Here is a 22,191-nt window from a genome sequence, read left to right as displayed (position 1 = left end):
TGTAAAATATTGGAAAACTTCCCTACCCTGCCCCTCGCCACCCCACTGCCTCCCACTCCCACTGCCGGCCTGGTTCTCTTCCCTGGGAGCCCCTGGACCCCACGGAAGGAGCACTGCTTGGTACCAACCCAGCCACATGGCCAGGGTCTGCAGGCATCAGTACCCATTCTGACTGGTCCAGACCTGCACAGTGTCTCTGGTCAACGTTTTGATAACCACCACTGATTATAAATAAAGTTTAATTTAACACTTTGAGAATGGTGCCTTTTCTCACTGCAGAATCTCTTAAAAGAGTCTGCAGATCCAGGAACAGAAAAAGAAAACGATTCTGTAGGTCTTGGAAGATTTAGGGTACACCCACTAGGACTCAGTCCTCATGTACACCAGAAGATACGCAGTTTCCCTCCTAGAAAGAAGAAAAGGCAACAGCATTACGGAAATGGAACATCCAGTTAATTAATTCATGACAGAACACCCATCAGAACACTGCCCAGGTTACTGGATCAAGTTTTCCTCTATCATCACTTCTGAGGGGACAGAACTGGTGACCTGGGAAAATAACTACTATTAAGCTGTTACTTGACATCTCAGTCACTCGATCAGGGGTTGATAAATTATGAGCTCATGAGCCAAATCCAATCCTGTTTCTGCAGATAAATCCAACTGGAACAAAGCCACACTCACTCCCGTGCGTGTGGGCTGTGGCTGCTTTTGTGCTGCAGAGGCAGCGCTGAGGAGCTGCAGCCGAGGCTGTGCATCTGCCAAAGACTGAAATATTTACTCCCCGGCCCTTTACAAGACAAGTTTGCCAAATCCTGATCAAATAATGGGGGGGGGCGGTCACTGACAACCAAAAGGTGACCCAGAGTGGCATCTAAGGGGCACACTGAGAAGAAAGAGGTGGGAAGCACAAGGTGGGGGGAGGGTTTCAAGCACAAATCCCACCTAACTCATTAGTTTCCAAATGACAGCCTACTTCTGCAGCTGGGGCCCTCTCACATGTCATGCCTGGTGTCTGTCACCCCCAACCCAGGAATTCAGCTGGAGAACTTACAAAGGCTCTACTTTAACTTCACCCAGCTTTTTCCTCTCCAGTTTCCCCCGCGTAGTTATCGATTTTTAACAATTTATTCATTGCAGTTTACTAAGTGCAAGCCACTGTTCCAGACAAAGGAGGGCAAGACTAGTCCCTGCCTCCAGAGAGCTGTGGTCTGATGTGAACGGACATTATGCGAGGGAGTGAGTACGAAGCAGTATGGCCCCCGCTCCAGGCACAATGAGAGCAGCTGAGAAGCCCAGCAGGTCCGCCTGGGGCTCAGGGCTCAGGGGAGGCTTCAAGGAGAAGCGGGCATGAAGGGAGGCCCTGAAGTTAGACAGGGAGTCTGCCCTGATGATGAGCTGGGAGATGGCAACACAGGCCACGGACAGCACGGTGTCTGGTAGCCATTTATGCTCTAGGACTGCTGGCGACCAGACTGCGAGGAAAGCAGAGCGGGGTCACGGGTGCTGAAAGGTGAGGCTGAGAGGTTCTTCAGTGCGGAGCTACCCACACGTGAGAGGCAGCTGAATCTGTGTGCGTTTCATAGAGCAACAAGCTCCATGGGGCCCCACACCTCAGTCCTCCTCTCACCAGCGGTAGCTGTGGCTCCCATAGGTACACTGGACATCTTCCCAGGACACCTGCAAGGACACAGACACATGGGGTGAAGCAGCCAGAGAGTAAGGCTGTGGCAAGCTGCCCCTCCACCATCCAAACCCACCCCAGAAACTCCCACAGCCTGGATCATCAGGTGGTAGGATGCCACATGCATGAAGTCTCTGTAGCACCCTTGTCCCCCTGTTTAAACTTGGTTATCTTAGCCTGAGGTTCTCACTCTCACATTTCTAACTCTTCTTGGTTTCCACACATTTCCCCAGAGTATGAGACTGTAAGCACTGAGCCTAGGGCACCAGAAACCCAGACAAAGGGCTAAGTGGACTCCAGCAGAGCTGTAATCCAGATAGGGACCCTGTGCAGAAAGGGCTTTACACTCCACAAAAGGCCCCCCAGGAGAACAGGGCCACAGCGTGCCTTGAAGACCATCTCGTCCTGGGCCCAGAAATTATTAGAGAGGGAGAGTCCAGGGCAAGAGGCAACTGGGGCTGACGTTTCTCACCCAAGAAACATTGGAGTCGTTGAAGCAGAACCACTGTCCATCCACACGGTTCCGGACGTAGGCACAGTAGTGACCGAAGTCAGCTGTCCCCGTGTGTGCAATCACAGCGAAGAGTTCGTACTGCCCCCCACGCTGAAGGACACAAGGCACAGAGTGATCCCGGTCACCCTCCTCTGCTGACCACACCCAGGATTAGCAGACCCTGCTCACCACACATTCATGCACTTGGTGCCTCTGCGCCAGGCACCCCAGCTGCAAGGACCCCGAGACTCGCAGTCACACCAGAACTGGAACGCCATGTTTCAGACCAGCTGTGTTTGCAGGTAGGTTTGGGAAGAAACAACTCTGCCCCAGAAAGGAGAAGGAAAGCTCCCCAGAGCAGACACTTGGCGGCCGGGAGGCAGAAGGAGGCCGGCCGGCACCACGGGGTGGAGGCTGCAGTAGCGGGGCAGCGCCCCCAGGAGAGGAGGCGGGGGGTGCCGGTCAGTCACGACGTCCGACCCCAGGGGTCCAGTCTGGATCAGAGCTTTATCCCCAGCGCCGGAGACGTTGGAAGGTTTTCAGCAGAGGGGCAACGTCATCAGATTTGTGTTTGAGAAACACTGAAATAACGAGGTTTGAAAAACGCAAGAGAAGTGAGGGAACCACAGCCGCTGGAGGGAGACCTGGTAAGAGCCTGGGTGACACCAGCGGGAGCTGCCGCTAAGCAGCACTGAGCATTGTTAGCACAATAATTACTGGCTAACTTTCAGCACTCATTTAATACTCACAACAAACCTGTAAGCTGGGTGCCGGCATAGATCCGACACTGCAGAGGAGGAATCTGAGCTCAGGGAGGTAGAGCAATTTACCCAAGGGTCAGAGCTCACAGACAGAGGCGGCGGGGTTTCGCCCAGGCTCTCAACCCCTATACCGATGAGATGAGAGCAAAGGTGGAGACGAGGGGGCAGATTTGTGGAAAATCAGGGAAATGTAATCAGGGACTTTGCAACCGATGCGTGTGGTGGGGGGGGCCAGTAGGAAGCACTGTAAGGATGAACCCCAGGTTTTTGACTTGGAAACTAGGAAGACGTTGGTGCTACAGAGTGGCACTTAGAACAGAGGAGTTTGCGAATGAAGTAATTGTTCTGGGCGACAGCATTCAATAGGAGGCGGAGCTCAAGGGTGAGGCCTGAACAGAAGACAGGGGTTTGGAAGTCTGCAACGTGAGGAGATCACTGAAACCACAAGAACTGAGACGACATTCAAAACGTGGGAAGAAAAATGCGACCAGCAATGGAGAAAGAGGCCCTGGGAGAGACCTGGAGCGGGCAGACCCGGAAGGGAGGATGATCAATAACAGAACATCTCAAAGAGGCCAAGGAAGGGAAAGACCAGCAAGTGTCATTAGACTCGCCAGCGAGTCATCTCACGCCCTCAGGTCTCGGAGAGTCCACGTAAGAGGTAAATCCCTGTGGAGAGGAGACAGTGACGAGAGAGGGGGTTTTCACTGATTGGGAGCAGGGTCTCCATGTGAACATTATTTTTTCTCTCACCACAGTCAAACAATGTCCCCACCCTGAGACCTTTAAACAGGATCGATTGGTGGGAGGGGTGCAAACGAAGCTGAATCACATGGGGACTTCGTGCTGGATTTTTTTTTTAACTGAATTATAGTTAGTTTACAATGTTGTGTCAAATTCCAGCGTAGAGCACAATTTTTCAGTTATACATGAACATATATATATTCATTGTGTGCTGGTTTTTTAAAGTGCAGGAAAGCTCTAGGTCTAACTATCAGTTTACAAGAAACACAACAGACAGACAGACATGTCAAGTAAGACCAGCCTATTCTGGATAAACATAAAAAAACCCTCAACCAAATAAATTTCAAGGAAAAGAAAGAAAGGAAACATCAAAGAAACTCAACCTAAAGAAGAAAGAAAGACGGGGTAGGAGACAAACTTACCAAACGCAAGTGTGTATCTGGTGTGGGTCTAGATTCAAGCAAAGCAAGCAACTTACGGGACAGCCACGGAACTCTGAATGGCGACTGCGTGTTACATGATACTGAGGAATTACGAGACGGAACGGGCTACGTTTAGAAAGTGTGCTTATTCTTCAGAGAGACATCATGAAATCCCTACAAATGACACGTATGGTGTCTGGGATTTGCTTCAAAACAACCCAAGCAGAGGGTGGGGTGCAGGTAAAGCAACACTGGCCGAGTGCCGACACCTGCTCAAGGGGGGTGGGCGTGGAGGCTCACCACACAGCTCCTCGCTGCTCTGGCACGTATTCAAAATCTGACCTAAGTCCTTTCAAGTGTCAGACATTAAGCTGTACTCCATCAGGTCGGCTGCCTGAGCAGAGACAAGGCGCTTAGAGGGAAGGAAACAACCCTGAGCAGGGTGTGTGCTCCGAACAGGGACAGAAACCACGTGGTAACAGGAGCCCCGCAGCACACCGTCAGGCCTCAGCCTCCAGAAGCTGTGCTTCCAGAGCATGGACAGCAAACAGGCCAGTGGAACAAAGCGGACAGCCCAAAGATGGGTCTCTATGTATATGAAAATGCAGAATTTGAAGACGCAGCATTTTAAACCCATGGAGAAAAGCTATTTACGTCAATTCTTCTTAGAATCTCCCCGTAAGTTACTGGCCCAGGAACACTGAATCCACCTTAACTCCGAATACATCTGACCCGGTGTACTGGCTACTTTCTTACTCTCCTCAAGGTGAGCGTAAGCTGTTTCAGAAAGAACGGCTGGTGCGATGCTTAGAACCGAGGATGTGCTTACCTGTGTGTACAAAAGCACACACACTGTGTTCAAAAGGAAGGTCCTGATTCGTGAGTTCCCTCCCTCAGTGCTGTGAGGTAGGTGAGTGCAAATCCAACAACTAGAAATGAAATCTTGAATCTTAAAAGAGGTGCAACTACAAACTGCAAGTCGTGGCGGTGGTGACATGACGCTAACAGCCTGTCGCTGGTATTCGAGTTCACATCATTAAAATACTTGTTTAAAAAACAAGTGTTTCTCAAATGTATGAATATGTTTTGATGAACCACACTGACCCGTTGGCAACTGGTCCCCCTCTGTGTGTCCTGAGCTTGGCCATCAGAGGACCAATGTCTGAGATGAGAGAGTGACTCCCAAAATGCATGCCTGGTTGAAGAATGTCAGGCAGCTCAGGGCAGGGGAGGTGGACAGAACAGACGGACATGGCGGCAGTGACAGGGTGGAAGGGAGGTGAAGGGCTCTCACCGGCTCCTCGGCAGCGCAGGGGTCCTCCTCCGTCTCGAGATGCTTCTTTAGGTCCAAGCTCTGGGGGAAATGCAGTGAGTGGCAGATTTTCTGTGTTTGCAGATTTCTGAGGCAGAACCGCATGAGGTGAATGGTCAAGGTCTGGGGGAGGTGGGTCAGCTTCAGGACCTGAAAACAGAAAAGATACCATGGAGACAAAGTCTTACTGCACTTGAAAGAGGTTGATCCCGAGAAACACCAGGGCCAATGATATGTTCTCCTTCCCAAAGAGAAGGGAGCGGAAGGGAATAATACAGAGTGGAGGGCCTGTCTGCTGGGTCTTCCCAGAAGGCTCCAACAGTCCGGGGCTCTGCCCAGGACCCCAGGGGAACCACGGGGTCTGCTCCTGCAGAGGAGTCTGGCCCTGAGGGGACACTGTCCCCCTCTCCAAGGACACATCCATAGCCCTGGAAATCAGAAGCCCAAGGACCCCAGGTCCCAGCCCAACAGGATTCCCTCCCTCCACCGCACAAGGCGCCCCCAGGGGCTCCATGAAGACGTCCCCAGACCAGGGAAATGCCTGCTTCAGGAAGGAGTACCTGCTTCCAGCAGGTCTTCCTCCCACAGCTCTCACAGAAGCACTTGTCTTTGCTGGACAACTCCCTGGGCTGGAAGAAACAGAGAAGGGAGTCCTCCTGCCCCAGGAAAACAAGGGAAAGGAGGGTTACTTCCATCAGGGTTACTTCCATCAGGAGTACAACCTCTTGCCCTGCAAAAGGGGATGTAAACTTCCTTCTGGTTTCCCCACGTCCCCTTAACGTGTGGCCCAGCACGGTGCACCTGCCAGGATCTCAAAAAGTACGTACTTACTGGAGGGAAAAAAGAGGGGCACTTGTCAGGGGAGCAGTGCAAGGATAAGGGGAAGTAGGAGGAGAAACAGTTTTTGCAGATCAAAGGAGAACTTAGCCAGAGCCGTGTAGGGGAAGTAGAAATGACTTTTTAAAGCCAAGGATGGATTAAAGTGGCAAGGGGGCCACAGCAACATGGGGCTAGCTGCATTAGAACAGAAACCCCCCAAGAGGAGCCCTCACCAGTGTCTTCAGGGGCTTCAAGTCCAGGTCAAAAAGAGAAAGGGGGAGGGTCAGCATGCTGCTGTCCCTGCAACTCTCCACGGAGCACTCTAGGCAAACGAAGGACTCCTTCACGCGGATGGTGTAGAGGGCCTGCAGCCTCGCCACCTGCAAGAGGATGGGGAGGAGGGGTAAGGCTCCAAAAAAGTCGGCCAGTTTCCAGAAGCGGCAGCCACCCCTTGCTCTGCTCAAGGGTACAGAGTAATGACAGTGGCCACACTGGGAGCTGTGACCAGTATTTTAGGTGCATTTCCTCTTTTAATCCCGTCTGCATGCCACAAGGTCAACAGCTGAGTGGGTCAGATACAGGCACAGCTCTTCACCACCCGAGCCCTCTCGTTCTAGGACTTACCAAGTCCACATCCGTGATCTGGTCCTTAATCAGGTTCCACACTGTGAGGTAGAGCTGGGCAGCATCATGCTGGACAAACACTGGCCAAAGAGGAAAGGATGCCCAGGGTGAGGTCCCAGGGACACTGCTCACTCTCTTGTGCCCCAGCTACCCACACATGGACACTCATCACACTGTCCTTCCCCCACTCTCAGGCCAAGTTTGCACTGGATGTTAGGTGATAAAAATGAAAATAAGCTTGGTATTGATTTTGAGAACTCCTCTTACAACTTAAAACCCAGTCTCCCCACGTCACGAAAGTTCTCTGTCCTCTGACTTGCCACCCACCCCTACTGGCCTCCTCTGGGGGCCCAGCCAGATAAAACCAATATTGGCAGAATGGATAAAATAGATGCCTCAGGCCCTTCTTGGTCCCTTCAAGATAGCAGCACAGAGGAGAAGCCTGCTGTGGAGCACGAGGAAACTGAGGCACAGAGAGGTAGCCACTTGCCCAAGGCCACACAGTTGGGTCATTGTATGCGCTGCCCCCTCTTCCCTGCTTTCTGAAATGGATACTGCTCCATAACCATTCAGCTTGACCTGGAAGTCTTAAATGCCCAGTGTCACCAGGAGCTGAGCAGAATCTCAACTCTTACTGTGTTCCTTTTCCATAAGTGAGGTTTCAAGCATATTTTCCATTTTTGAAGGCTACTAGTAGGCATTGGTAGCTTTTTAGCCCTTATGTTGAAATTATGTGAATTAAAAAAAATCTTATAAAGAAGACACAAGGACATTTAAAGACATATCATGTTGATGTATTGCAAGATTCAACATGGTGAAGATATCAAATCTCCTCAAATTGATCTACAGATTCAATCAATTCCAATCAAAATCCCAGCAAGATTTTCTTGTGGGATACAGACAGGCTGGTCTTAACATTTATATGGAAAGGCAAAGGAACTAGAATAACAAGCATTTTCAAAACAGAATAAAGTTAGAGGCATCACACTAACCAATTTTATGATGTAGATTTTAAATATAGATTTATAAAGCTATGGTAGTCAACAGCATGGAGTTGGTGGAGGGATAAACAGAGAGATAAATGGAATAGAACAGAATCCAGAAATAGACACACGCAAGTATGGCAGGTTAATTTTTGACAAATGTGCAAAGGTATGTCAATGGAAAAAGAATCATCTTTCCAACAGACAGTACTAGAACAACTGGACGTCCATATCCAAAAAAAAAAATTGAGCTAAACCTCCTGCCTTATATAGAAATTAATTCAAAATGGATCACAGGTCTAAATGTAAAATGTCAAACTATAACACTTTTAGAAGAAAACAGATGATTTCTGGTCAAAATGGCAGAGTGGTAGGACCAGGAGCTCGCCTCTCCTCGCGACTACAACAAAACCACAACTGACTGCTAGACAACCACTGGAAAAAAAGACCGGAACCTAGCAAAGAAGACCTCCTTCAACTGGAGACATAAAGAGGGAACCACAGCAGGACGGCAGGAGGGGCGTGCTGAAGACATAATTGGGCCCCATACCTCCCGGGTGGGCGACCCACAAGCTGAACAAGAGAGGCCCTCCCACAGGAGTGAGAGCTCGAAGCCCCGCGTCAACCTCCCCAGCCCGGGTTCTGGCATTGGGAGGAGGAGGAGACCCCAGGACATCTGGTTCTGAAGGCCAAGGGGGCTTGGCTCTGGGAGCCTCATGGGACTGGGGGAAACGGAGACTCTATTCGCTTGAGAAGCGCACACGGAAACTCACGCGCACCAGGTCCAAGGCCAGAGGCAGTGATTGCATAGGAACCTGGGCCAGGCCCGCCTGCTGGATTTGGAGGATCTCCTGGGGATGTGGGGGACGGCTGCGCTCACAAACCAATAAACTTCTAAAAAATACAATATCTGTGAAGTGCAATAAAGTGAAGCACAATAAAAGAAAGTCTGCATTATGGAAAAAAGAACAAAACTGGAAAACTCACATTTTCAATATTAAAGCTTACTACAAAGCTTCAGTAATCAAGACAGTGTGGTACTGGCATAAGGACAGACACGGAGATCAATGAAATAGAATTAGAATCCAGAAACATACACCTACATTTATGGTCAACTGGTTTTCCAGAGGAGTGTCAGAACAACTCAGTGGGAAAAGAATAATACTTTCAACAAATGGCACTGGAACAACTGGACGCCCACATGCAGAAGAACGAAACTGGACCCCATCTCACACCACTCACAAAAATGTACTCAAGATGAAACACAGATCTAAACGTGAAAGCCAAAACTATAAAGCCTAGAAGAAAACAAGGGAGAATGGTGAGAGTGACTGCTAAGTGGCGGGGGCTCCCTTTGGGGAGTGACAAAAATCTGGTAAAATTAGATTGTGGCGATGACTGTGCAACTCTGTGAAATACTTAAAAAACCTCTGAATTGTATGTACATTTTTGAATGATTGAATTTTATAGTATGTGGCATATATCTCATTGAGGCTGTAAAAAAAATAAAAAACTTAAGCTGTTGAAGAGTTTTCTTGTGTAGAACATGGTTTCTCCTTAGGCATTCTTGACTCTGTTTCCCTAGGGCCCTTCACCTGCAGCTGAATCAGCTTTGAGGAGACTCTTAGGGTTACTTTCTCTACTGAGAGGCAGAAAAAGAGTGAGTGTGCGTAAATAATACCAATGCTGCACCTGAAAGAATGTGGGCTCTTCAGTATTTCAGACCCACACGCTGCCTCCACCACAAGGGCTTCGCCCCTGTCCACTCACTGGCCCGCCCTTGCCCTCCTCCCCCTCCCCCATCCCTCCTCCCCCTCCCTCCCCCCACCGTCCCAGGGCTGGGGGCTGCCTTACAGGGCACTTTGTACTTCTGGAGACAGTAGGCCAGCTGCATGGGCTGCACTGCTTTCTGCCGGCAATCCTGCATCTTTTCCAGCAGCAGGAGCAGCTGGAAGGGGACACTTCTCTTCTGCGCCTCAGCTCCCCTGGGCACTGTTATCCTGACGAAAGAAAACACCACGAAATAAAAACACTTTTTTAAACTGACTACAACTCAGTAAAATAAAATTTAAAAAAAGACACCACGAGCCTCCGTATCCCCACCGTTCTCAGTGCCAGGTGCACACTAGAATCACCCAGGAGAACTTCCAAAAGTCTCCACGTCCAGGCCACTCTGCAGACTAACTCAACTCAGAATTTCTGGGGGTAGAGTCCAATAGTCTGAATGTTTAAGTTTCCCAGATGATTTAAATGTACAGATTAGGCTGAGAACTACCATGTTAGCAAATCAGCTACAGAGAGTCCCCTGTCGAGACCAGGAGCAGCACAACTGTCCCACCCAGCCCGACAGCCCCCCCAGAGTGCGGGGCAGACGCAGGCGGTCCTGGGTCCACAGCAAAGTGGCCAGCCTCAGGCTCCAAACTGAAAGAGCAACTACGGATCTAAGTCCTGGCGAGGGCAACATGAGGGACGGCCATGTATTCTGGAATGCTGTGTTTCATTACAGGCATCTCTCAAGTGTCCGTGCCCACGGACGGGAAGAAGGAGGAAGTACAGAAGAGAATGCGCAAATATACACAGGGCGTGGTGTTTGGTTCCTGAGGGTGTTTGCCAGTCAGTCTGGCTGAGGCTCGGCATTTCTGGGCAGAACCCGCTGAGAAGAAGGGCTCTCATAGTGTGTGTACTCGTGTGTGTGTGTGCGTGTGTGTGTGTGCATGTGTGTGTGTTGAGAAGTCAGTAGGCTCACTGATTGACGCTGGTGTGTGTGTGTGTGTGTACTCATGTGTGTGTGTGTGTTGTTGAGAAGTCAGTAGGCTCACTGACGCTGGTGTGTGTGTGTGTGTACTCGTGTGTGTGTGTGTTGAGAAGTCAGTAGACTCACTGACTGACACTGGTGTGTGTGTGTGTATGTGTGTTGAGAAGTCAGTAGGCTCACTGATTGACGCGGTGTGTGTGTGTGTGTGTACTCGTGTGTGTGTTGTTGAGAAGTCAGTAGACTGACGCTGGTGTGTGTGTGTGTGTACTCGTGTGTGTGTGTGTTGAGAAGTCAGTAGGCTCACTGACACTGGTGTGTGTGTACTCATGTGTGTGTGTGTGTACTCGTGTGTGTGTGTGTGTACTCGTGTGTGTGTGTGTACTTGTGTGTGTGTGTTGAGAAGTCAGTAGGCTCACTGATTGATGCTGGTGTTGTGTGTGTGTACTCGTGTGTGTGTGTGTGTACTCGTGTGTGTGTTGAGAAGTCAGTAGACTCACTGACTGACGCTGGTGTGTGTGTGTGTTGAGAAGTCAGTAGGCTCACTGACTGACGCTGGTGTGTGTGTGTGTACTCGTGTGTGTGTTGTTGAGAAGTCAGTAGGCTCACTGATTGACGCTGGTGTGTGTGTGTTGAGAAGTCAGTAGGCTCACTGATTGACGCTGGGGTGTGTGTGTGTGTGTGTGTGTTGAGAAGTCAGTAGGCTCACTGATTGATGCTGGTGTGTGTGTGTGTGTGTACTCGTGTGTGTGTGTGTTGAGAAGTCAGTAGGCTCACTGATTGACGCTGGTGTAGTCCCAACTTCCTTTTAACCAAATCAGTGGCTGTCAATCTGGCCACACTTTAGAATTACCTGGGGAGTCTTTCTAAAAAGCACCAATGCTTGGGCCCCACCTGAGATGCCCACCTGGGCCCCAGCTGAAACCAAACATGTGGGGGTCAAATCAGCATGTATTTTTTTTTAAACTTCTTAGGTGATTACAATGTAGAGACCAGTTTGTACAAAACAAGATCTTCTCTCTGGCAACTTCTGAAAGAAGACTTGTCAAAGTCCAAACCACTCCGAATAACTGAAAACACAAAATACTAAACACATCTAACTGCCTGAACAATGGTCTTACCTCTTCAATATCTTGGTGAATTCCACGTTCATAGCCAACACCTGAATCAGGGAGTTCAGGCAGCAGGTCTGCCCAAGGTTGTGTAAACCAACCGGACCTGTGACAAGGGTGGGAAGACACTGAGGGCAAGGCCCCACCGAGGCCGAAGCATTTTTCTACAACTTCCTACAGACATGAAATCCTACGAAGTACTCCCAGAGGCACAAGGAATTCACAGAGGAGCTTGCAAACAAACTGGGAAGGAGGGATAAACATGAGCCTTTGAAAAGTGAAACAGCAGCAGAGGTTTTCACAGCCCGTTAGTAAAAGAACTGTCACAAGAAAGTGCGTCACTTGTCAGTCTGGGAACAAGCAACTGTAAGAGCAAAGGAAAAGAAAGAAACATTACAGAAAGCAAATCTGGGAGGTTTCAGGGCCCCGCTCCTTCAGGTTGTCCCTACGGAGCTGAGTCAGGACAGGCTGATGTGGGGCTCAGGGACAAGAGCAATTTCCCAGGTAATCGTTTCTGGACTCAGTGGGAAAGCGCCTGCCCAGTCCCCACCGCACGGTTGGAGGAAATCAGAAGACAGCTCCGAGGGAGACCTGCCCCCTCTAAACTCACCTTGGGAGGCTGGAAGCCACAGGAAACTTACAAGGGTGTGAGAAAACCAAAAGGTGGCATTTCTCTGACCCACTAGCCACCAGCCTCTCCCTCCCCACCCTACCTTGGGATCAGCAGACCCCACAAGGTGAGTAATTTCAGAGGGAGGGAGTCCCCCTGGTGTCAGAGGTCCTGGGGAATGGGCTCCGGCATGTGAGACAGGCCAAGAAGAACCTAAGAATCTGGGGACAGCCGAGAGCCAGAGAAATCCACTCCCAGACCAGCAGAAGCACCAGGGTCCCAGGTGCCTGCGCACAGGGCAGGGAAGTGCTTCTACGCAGTCAAAAGAGAAGATGGGGAACCTCGAGCCAGAGGGCAGGCCCAGGCTCCTCCAAGAGACTCTGAGACAGCCCAGGCTGGCCGGCAAATGTCCCCAGGAACCCAAGCACCATACCCATTGTGATCTCGTCAAAACCCAGGACACCAGCTGCCAGGCCGCCTTCAGGACCACAGGACCTCACCTCCAGGAGGAGCTTGCATGAGCCACCCTTGGCGGGGCCTCTGTGGAAACAGCGCAGGAGGTAAGAGTAAGAAAGGCGATGGGTCGGTTCTGACTCCAAAGAGCCGATCATGGAGGAGGTAAGTGTCTGGGGAGACTGGCCCACAAGCCCTCGAGCTAGAAATGACACAGCCTCTCCAGGTTCTTTGTTCCCATAGACTCAGGGGAATGAGACATTAGCTGTGCAGACATCTGTGTGTGAGAGAGAGAGAGAGTTGAAGCTTTCTAAACAGATAATGAAGACGGAGAAGGTTAGGCCTTCAGTTCCAACGGGGAGGCAGAGGCATGAGACAAGTGAGAGCACATAACCACCGTTATGTTCTAGCTTGGGGTGGGGGGGGAGGTGAAGCGTTTCACACACGTTTATTTTATTACCAATCAGTTGGAACGTGGAATCAAGGCTCACGGTCTAGGCAGACACACTGTCTTAAGGGGGCATGAAGGATCATTCTCGCTGCGAAGAGCTGACACACAGCAGTGAAGGCAGAGCTCACATGACTGCTGACAAATCTGAATTACGGACCACAACAATGCTCAGTTTTAATCAGCTGCATGAGAAGTCCTTACAGGCAGATTCCCTTAGAGCTCTCGCTCTAATAGAAAAGTAGAAGCCAAACCAAGTTTGGGTGGGCAGGCAATGCCCCACGGTGTGACACATGGAGAATATCCAGGTAGAATGAGATGAAAAGACAGCCAAGGGGTTTACCAAGTAAACAGACAGCACACAAAGACGTGGTGGGAAAGCTCTAAGTCCCACTGAAGGATGAGTCATCCCCATCTAGGCCTCTGGCCTAGATCAAGCGGCACCGTATCTAAGTGCTTTCAAAACATCGTATGAAGGCTTACATTTTCCAGATGAAGTAAGACAGTCCCAAAGTGTGGCTTCAACATCATTATTCAGCTAAGACCTGCTCCTCGGCCTCAGCCTTTGAAAGGCCAAATAACCAAATGCCCACTTCAGTGCCCTTTCTAGTGTCCCTGCACTGGTGCGCGACCAAGTGATCACTTTTGTTACCACCCTACGTAACCAGTGTGGTTAACTGTTAATATCTAAAAATCCAGTTACAAATGTTCCACAAACAATTTAGGGTAGAAAATCTCATATACTTTATATGTTGAGATATAAAAGCATAATTTTCGCTGCAAAAGAAAGATGAATGGTTTGCACTGTTAATTTTATACATAAAATTATTATTTTTAAATCTTAAAAAAGGAATAACAAATGAAAACAAACACATACAGGAAAGAGAGAGTAAGCTTGCTAAATAGTTTATAGAGAATATTATATCTTTTTTGGCCTGCAACTTTATTAAATTTTAAAAGTAATTTAGAATTATAGCTAAGACTGTATCAACTCTACATTTTGCAAAATTGTTAGTATGCCAGCCTTCTCATAAGAGTAAACAAAATTATCTTTAAGAATTATATTTAAATTTTATTAAGTTATGTAATGCCAATTAAGCCATGAGTCTTTCAAGAAAAAAATCCTATTTGTGAATTATTCACACTGTGTGAAGATAAATTAAAAACAGAACATCAACTTTACCACCTCAAATTATCATGAGGAGGAAAAACTCCAAACATATCCACAAAAAATCAGTAACAAATCACCACTCAATCCAAGTGCAAAAAGAATATTAAAAATCTGAAAACCAAAGCACCCAGAACACAGTTTGTTCTCACTGGTCACTCTCCAGAAGTCTGAGACTGCACAAGGGCGCAAGCACACTGCCCTCCGGAGTGAGTGGTCTCCTTCCGGACACGAAAACCTGTTAAGCAAGTAATGGCTTTAGACTGTCACTCAGTCCAACACTTGGAAATAAAACTCTTGACTTTTGATAGATGTCCAAACTATAAATCCTAAGGACAACACTGCTCTGGAAAACATGTTCCTAAAAATAATTTTCCTAAATATATTCTACTGTGCACACCAAAAACACAGTGATCAACTTTTACTGTGCTACTTCTGTGCCACGTACATCAGCTGTCTGAACAGGCAGAAACAACCAGCCCCTTTTAAACAGCATGGTGGATTAGTGGTGAATTCAGTCAGATTCTCTCTTTGAAAATCTGATTGAAGAAATATTTATAGACTGGAAAATCAGTTTTTTTAAGTATCAATACCATACGGTTGTCATCAACAGGGGAACAAATGAGATGAAGCCTACAAGTGCTTTAGGAATCACAGACATGGTCAGGGCTGGCTTGGTGAGTGCTCAACTTCTGTAGCTGCACAGATCTGCGCTCGGAAGAACCAGCTTGGTTTCATGCACTCTGGCTGCAGTCTTGAAATTCTTCCTAAGGGTGTAACAAGGAACCCCACGTTTTCACTTTACTACAGGACCCACAAATTATGTAGCCCGTCCTGCAGTGTTCGGTTCATGTCCTTCAGTATGTGCTACAGGACAGAAGAACGTAACAGAAATCCTGGTCAAAGAAGAAAAATGGGGGCCAGTTTTATCACTCTTCAGAGATTTTAGAATAGTCTTGTCGCATACTCATGTGAGATGTTCAAACACCACGGAATAGCAGACATCAGGTGCTTTAAAGGCTACTCAGACAGTAATGACCACAAAAAACCTCTAATGCTGTAGCTTGCAGAACGTAGCCCTTGCAGCCTGCACACTGCAAACTACTGAAGTGACCAAAATAAAGTCTTCCTGAGAATCCAAATACTTCTCACATGACACCACCTGTAAGATACCCCCGTTCTTCAGTTCCAAAACTGCTACGCATGTGAATACAGGCGAGGGGCAGGTGGCCTCACCTGCAACCGAATTATCGAGTTTAACACTCAGCTCATTAGGGCTCTGCCAAAAGGTGCCAAGATGTAGGCAGATGCTGTCATGATTCTAAAAACACAGCCTTTTGAAGAAGTTCTTCTGAATGCATGGTAATTTTCAGCATGTTTTCCCAAATAATGGATACCAAGAGTACAATTATTATCCTGAGGGGGACTGAGTCCTCAATTTTTTCCTTTTGTTTTGCTAAAATATTGGAAATCACCAGTCTAACGTCTGGCTACTAGAAAGCTCTGGACCAGCAGCATCTGCATCACCTGCTGTTTGTTGAAAAGGCAGAACTGGAATCTGCACTTTGACATGACTCTTGGTGACTCCTGCGCACATTATCAGTCTAGATGACAAGTACTGACCAACCTCAGCTGCAGAGGGCTGACCACGGGCATGCAGGTTGTACTGCAGAGCGCCTACCTTCAAGCCAGTTCATGAAGACTTTTCAGTGTGGTCTCCCTAAAGGTACATGATTTCCTGGCTGCTTTATTTCCATTTAAGGAGTTGTCAGTGAAGACCTCATGGTGTTACTTGTGCAGATGTGGAAGACAAGATCTTCCAGTCCAGGTCCACAGCAGCGACCCGCTTCTCAACCACACACTGCTGCAGGGAGTGGCCCCTGCCACAGCCAGCCTGGACACCAGCCGGGCAACACATTCCACAACCTCAAAAATTATCCTAGTGGATGGCTGACATTTCTGCCATCCCAGTGCCCCACCTTTTGGTAGCAGACTCATCTTTTCTCTTCAAAAGCTATCTCCACTTTCAGACTATGAGGACTGGGTGGAGCCCACACCCACTGCCTGGCTCAAATGGTGGTCACATGGCCCAGGCTTGGCCATGCAGTGTCCATGGTGGCTGGTTCAGGCATGGTCATGCAGCCCAATCAGGGCTGATCGTAATCAGGCTCTAGACTTCTTAGATGGGGTTTTAAGCCAGAAGAACGTAAATCAGACCATCTCTTTCACCACAAAGAGAAAACCCACCAGCCAAGGAAAAGAGCCAATGGCAGGAAACAGAGTCAGGAGATGGAGAAGGAGACAGAATTCTGAGGCCACCAGCGAAGCCCTGGATCCCACCAAGCCTCAAGCCGCCACCCAACTTCCACGTAGAGCCCCCTCTGCTGTTATTAAAAATAGTCTTGAGATGTGTTCCTGTCTCATGTAGCTGAAAGTGTACCGGTTAACACTGAATCTATTCTAGGACTCTCTCTTCAGGAAAGAATTAGAGACACACACAAAGATCTATGCATAAGAGACTTCACCCAAATTCACTTGTGTGGCCTATTTTCTTTATGTGTTTTACCAATAAAGTGAAATAAAATATTGATAAGAAAAATTACAGCATTTAGAAGATTACGGTAAAATCATCCCATTACCATTTTGTCCATTCTTTTAAAGATCTTTTTGTTCCTCCTTAACTAACACAAGATGATTTTTTTAGAGGGGGATTTTCTTGTTGCTGTCAGTTGTCAAAAAATAGAAGTATCCTTCCAAATCTAAGAGCTGCAGAATTATTTATAACGGCAAAAAAAAAGGGGGGAGGGGGAATGCAACAATAAGAGATAAGTAAATGATGACTACTCATAAAATGGAATTCTACGCGGACCTTAAAATCATATTAGACTGTTTAAAAAATGGGAAATGACTATATTTCATTGAATAAAAAAGAAATCAAATAAATCATATAGTATGAACACAATTTTATAAAGCATAAATATAACTACACAGAAAGAGAGAGAGAGAAAAAAGGCTGGGATGAAATATACCAAAAATGTCATTAAAGGGCAACTCTAATTGGTGAGATTACAAATCATTTTTGTCTTTTTCTGGATTATTTCTCTTGATTTCCAAATCTCCTGTATTTAATATGTAATTTTAAATAAACAATAATTCATTTAATACACAGATTTAGTATCTTTTAAGGGAGCCTTTGTTGGCAATAGTGTTCCTATTCCAAGATCCAAATAGTTAGTGAATTAGGGATGGGAAGTCTTAGAATTTTTTTCTCAATTCTTTTATAAAATATGAAGGACGGATACCATCTGCAGTTGTTCTAACCAAACATTAACTAAGTGCAAGTGGCATATATTAATAAATTCATGTTAAATGGCTCAGATAACAATCTCTTTTCTCAGTAAATCTTTATTTTCAATAGCCATAAACAGTTGTCCCTCTTACAAGGTGCAGCCTAGGAGAGTTAAAGCAGAAAGATAAATGATGGCAGTTGACAATTCCATGAGTAAAACACAGGACTTTGAGGCCGCACTGAGGTAAATTTGATGAAACAGAGTAGAAAGGGACCAGCCTGTGTTTTCCAGACATTGGTCTGCCCTCTGCTAAGACTTTGAAAGCACAGCAGTAAAACCCAGCGGAGGTATCACCAGGCATGCCATAGGCCAGTTCCAAAGGGCAGCAGCAGAAGGCAGCGACCTTCAGAGCTGATCGCAGAGGAGAAAGACGTAGGCAGGGCAACAAAGAAGGAAACTGAAACTTAGAGATCTGACAAGGATGGGGAAAGGCAGCGTGAGCCAAGCGGGTGGTGGTGGAGAACAGAGAATGGATATATTCCAAGAAGCTGGACTTTCAATCTCAACCCAACTCAAAAACTGGGCCCCAACACAGGATTCTTAGGGCAGTGAAACTATTCTGTCTGATACTATACTGGTGGACACAGCCATTACACATTTCTCAAAACTCAGAGGATGCACAAAACAGTGAAGCTAACATAAAGTATGGACTTTGGATGATAATGATGTGTGATGTAGGTTCATCAACTGTAACAAACTCAGTAGTGGAGGAGGCTGTGTGTGTCGGGGGCAGGGGGTACATGGGAACTGTCTACTTCTCACTTCGTTTTGCTGTGAAAATTGCTCTGAAAAATAGAGTCTATTGGGTTTGTTTGTTTGTTTAATTTTTTTGGTTCCAAAGATCTAAACTAAATTAGTTCCCACCCTTCCCCAAACTTTTACCCTTAAATGGGAGACGTGAATGATAGAAACAGCTGGCTCAGACCCACCATCATTGTGGCCGCAGAATAACGGGGTCTTGGGAGAAACAGCACAAGACGTGCTGTAGGAAACCTGGGCTGGCCCTGGTCTCTCACAGGGCTCTTGACTCACAACTCGACTCTGCAAGGAAAACTTACTCCATCCTTAAACGCCAAAGACAGACAAAATTAACATGCCTGCAACATGATACAGCCTCAGTCTTCCAAACCCAACACATCATGACAACAGATTCAGACCTCATTCTTAACCATCTGTTGTGTTTAGTGAGTAGCGGTTACATGCTAGGCACACTCTCTCCAGAAGACACAACAGAAAGCGTTAGGACTGAACTTGTTCGAGTTTGGGTACATGTTAAATACTTTCCCCTTTGCAAGCCCATCATTATGCAAAAGTGCCCAAACTCTGCAACACTTAACAATGAAAAAACAAACAGAAAGCCTTTTTTTTTCCCCTCAGTTTTTCTATACTGATCCAAAGATCAAGATGGAGCTGTGCATCTGTGTTAGTCCACCACCCACCTGGTTCCTATGAGCACATCACATCACGTAGATATCTATGCCTCACTCTCACAACACCAAAAAGAAATGTTTTTAAATGTTTCACGATATTTGCCCCATTTTTTGAACAATTTCAAAGTACAACTACCTCAATGCTTGAAAACATGAAGTTAAAGGCTCTGCTTTAGTTTCCAAAACACTTTGAACCCAGATTTTCAGGTGTCATAGAATGAAGTTTTGTGTTTAAAGGTCTAAATTTAGCTTTCTTCTAGGAAATAGGGGGAGGTGGAGGAGCGGATTAAGACTAAAGTACTCTGCCTTTATAACTAGAAAAAAAAAGTCATAAAACAGAATGACCCCCACCAAAGGAAGCAATGGTATTTATATTAAAAAAGACACTCCTACCAGAAACTGACACATTGTAACTGACTATACTTCAATAAATTTTTTTAAAGACAAAAAAAAAGAACTCTGATTTGCACAATTTAAGAAAATCGTTCTAATTTCTCAATTTGTATGCCCACTGACTTAGCAATTCTACTTCTAGGAATTTTCCACAAATATAGTCGTATATTCACAGGATTGTGACTATAAATGATATTCACTGCTGTATTATCCTTACCAGTAAAACCTGGAAAGAATCTAAATGTCCATGAATCCTTTAAATAAATGACGTAGTTCTCATCATGCACCAATTTTTTTTAAATGAGGTTGACATATCTGTATGTCTTGCCATGCAAAGATGCCCATCACATATGTTTGGTGGGAAAAAAGCAAATTACAGAACCATTTTAAAGACTTGTACATATGAAAATTTCTGGTAAGGTACACACAAAATGCTGAGTTGAGAATTAGGAGAAACTTGTTTCTACATCACACATTTGCCTGCATTTTTTGGAATTTTTTAACAAGCTTCCAACATTTTTGCAATTTCTTTTTTAATTAAAAACCAAAGTCATGGGGAGAGGGTATAGCTCAGTGGTAGAGCGCATGTCTAGCATGTATGAGGTCCTGGGTTCAATCCCCAGCGCTTCCATTAAAATAAACAAATAAATGAACCTAATTACCTCCCCTCAAAAACAAATAAGACCAAAAAAAAAAGGTAAAAATAAATAGATAAATAATGAAGGGCAAAATCGTGCAAAAAGCCCAAATAAATATATCAGCGTGGGAAAAATTCATGGATCCAACACACGTATGTAACGAATACAGACCGTTATTGTAATTCGCAGAATCCAGCTAAATCCCTTAATTATCCAGGTGGCATCAGAGCAGAGCCCCGTCGTATCTTCCCTAGAAAGCAAGCTTCTTAATTAGCACCAAACTTGCCTCCCGCGCTGCTAAGCTGGATGCGAGGCGGACTCAGCAGCGGCGTCCGGTCCTGGAGGCGGCGGCCGGGCGCGCGCAGCGGGCGGGGAGTGCGGGCCGCGTCTGTCACCGCGCCCGACCCCTCCTCGGTCCCCGCGCCTCAGGCCCGCTCCTCCGTCGCCGCGGCTCTGTCCTCACCTCGGTCGCCTCACGCCGGGAGGCGCTGGGCCCACGCCTCTGCCCCGCCGCGGTCCCCGCCCCGCCGCGCGGCTTTCGTTTCCCGCCGAACCGAAAGCGAAACCCAGCGGAGGAGGCGCCGCCCGGTCCCGCCGCCGCGCGCCTTGAAACGTGTGCTGCGTTTCCCACACCCGCCGTTCGTCGGTGGCTCCAGGAATACGCTCTTCTTTTCACATTTTAAGGTCCCCGGAGTATTTAGGAGGCGTTTCGTAGTACGAGTGACAGCATTTTTTTTCTTTCTTAACGCTATAATTTCATAAAGCGGGTATCTTAAAGTCGGTGGCTGGCAGATTCGATGAAATTCGGCGCCGGGGTGCAAAGCCGTCCCCCTGGTGTTCTGCGGGGAGGGGGCGTCCGCCTGTGACGCCGAGCAGGTGGGGAAAAGAAGGTGAACTGCTGGTTCTCACTATGACAGCCTCCTGATGGAGGCTCTATTTCTGTCACAATTTTATAGGAGAGAATATTACATTTCAAAGAGGGTAAGTGACCTGCCCAAGGTCACACGTGGTGGAGCCAGGGTTCCAAAGGGGTCTAAACGTTCGGGCTTAACCCCCCACTGTTACCACCTCCGACTTTCCCTTCACCCCTTCGTGTCAGATGCCAGATCCAGGAAACTAGGCGACGGCCCCCGAGTAGGGTGAGAAGGGTCGTCGGAACCAGGATTGTCTCCGTCTGAGAGGCAGTTGCAAATAAGGAAAGAGAATGAACTCTATAGTGTTGAATTGGAATTGCAGTTATCAGTGTAGACTCATGAGTTCAGAATGTTTAGAGCGATAGGCAGAGAATTAAATACAGACGTAGGTAGCTGTGTTCCTCATCTCTGGCCCTGGAGAGGGCCTGGACCAGGGACGTCCCACAACAGGTGCACATCTGGTACCCAGATCTTGGCTTCTAATTGTCATTCTCTAATAGCAGGAGCTACAGTTGCTTAGAGGCATGGTTGCTTTCAGAGTTAAGTACAAGATGAGCCTAGGACGTCTTGTTCTGCCAGAAAGTAAGGAAGTGATGGAGACGTGTCAAAGGGCCATGGAAGCCAGCTGGAAGGCACTCCCACTGGCCAAACCTAGAACAATATGAGCATCAAAGTAAATGATGAGAGGGACTGATTATAACCCACTAAATAAAATAGGAAACCATAGTCCATAACAATAAAAATAAATAATTGAATAAATTCAAAGTTTCATCAGGAATAAAATGTTTACACAATTTCAAAGTGCTTGCCCACAAAACACATATTATTACTGACTAATAATATTATGTATGTATAATATTACATTATGACTACAATTAAAGTAAAAATTAATTACAGAGGGGAAAAGAAGTACTTTCACAGTAGCACTGTGATGGGAATGTGAGTTATGTGCCATCCATTAGGATGAAATTAGAAGAACACAACATGACTTCTGAGATGCTCCTGTCTAGGCACAGAACCTGAATTCATCCACAAGGAAGCACATGCCCAACCCAAACTGGAAAATATTCTACAGAGCAAC

General features: G+C 47.1%; 1 protein-coding gene across 6 annotated transcripts in view; it reads right to left on the bottom strand.

Moving 5' to 3' along the window:
- USP18 (ubiquitin specific peptidase 18) overlaps positions 1–20,864 on the bottom strand; it is a 21,061-nt gene extending 197 nt beyond the window's left edge. The window contains exons 1-11 of one of the 6 annotated variants that reach the window (XM_072954436.1): positions 20,660–20,864; positions 12,750–12,856; positions 11,716–11,812; positions 9,697–9,842; positions 6,860–6,939; positions 6,469–6,615; positions 5,977–6,072; positions 5,399–5,566; positions 2,157–2,288; positions 1,631–1,680; positions 1–406 (exon numbers count right to left, since the gene is read on the bottom strand). The exon at positions 1–406 is cut by the window's left edge and continues 197 nt beyond it. In XM_072954436.1, the coding sequence (XP_072810537.1) occupies positions 361–406; positions 1,631–1,680; positions 2,157–2,288; positions 5,399–5,566; positions 5,977–6,072; positions 6,469–6,615; positions 6,860–6,939; positions 9,697–9,842; positions 11,716–11,812; positions 12,750–12,753 (966 nt within the window). In that variant the 5' untranslated portion in view covers positions 12,754–12,856; positions 20,660–20,864 and the 3' untranslated portion in view covers positions 1–360. Of the gene's footprint in view, positions 407–1,630; positions 1,681–2,156; positions 2,289–5,398; positions 5,567–5,976; positions 6,073–6,468; positions 6,616–6,859; positions 6,940–9,696; positions 9,843–11,715; positions 11,813–12,749; positions 12,857–18,664; positions 18,806–20,367 lie in introns of those variants that run through there. The other 5 variants (XM_072954435.1, XM_006210895.4, XM_031670834.2 and 2 more) reach the window with 5 other exon arrangements.
- Positions 20,865–22,191: the final 1,327 nt, after the last annotated feature.

This window comes from Vicugna pacos, chromosome 34 (genome assembly GCF_048564905.1).
Source record: "Vicugna pacos chromosome 34, VicPac4, whole genome shotgun sequence".
Lineage (NCBI taxonomy): Eukaryota > Metazoa > Chordata > Mammalia > Artiodactyla > Camelidae > Vicugna > Vicugna pacos.
This window is presented reverse-complemented; position numbering and strand designations above follow the sequence as displayed.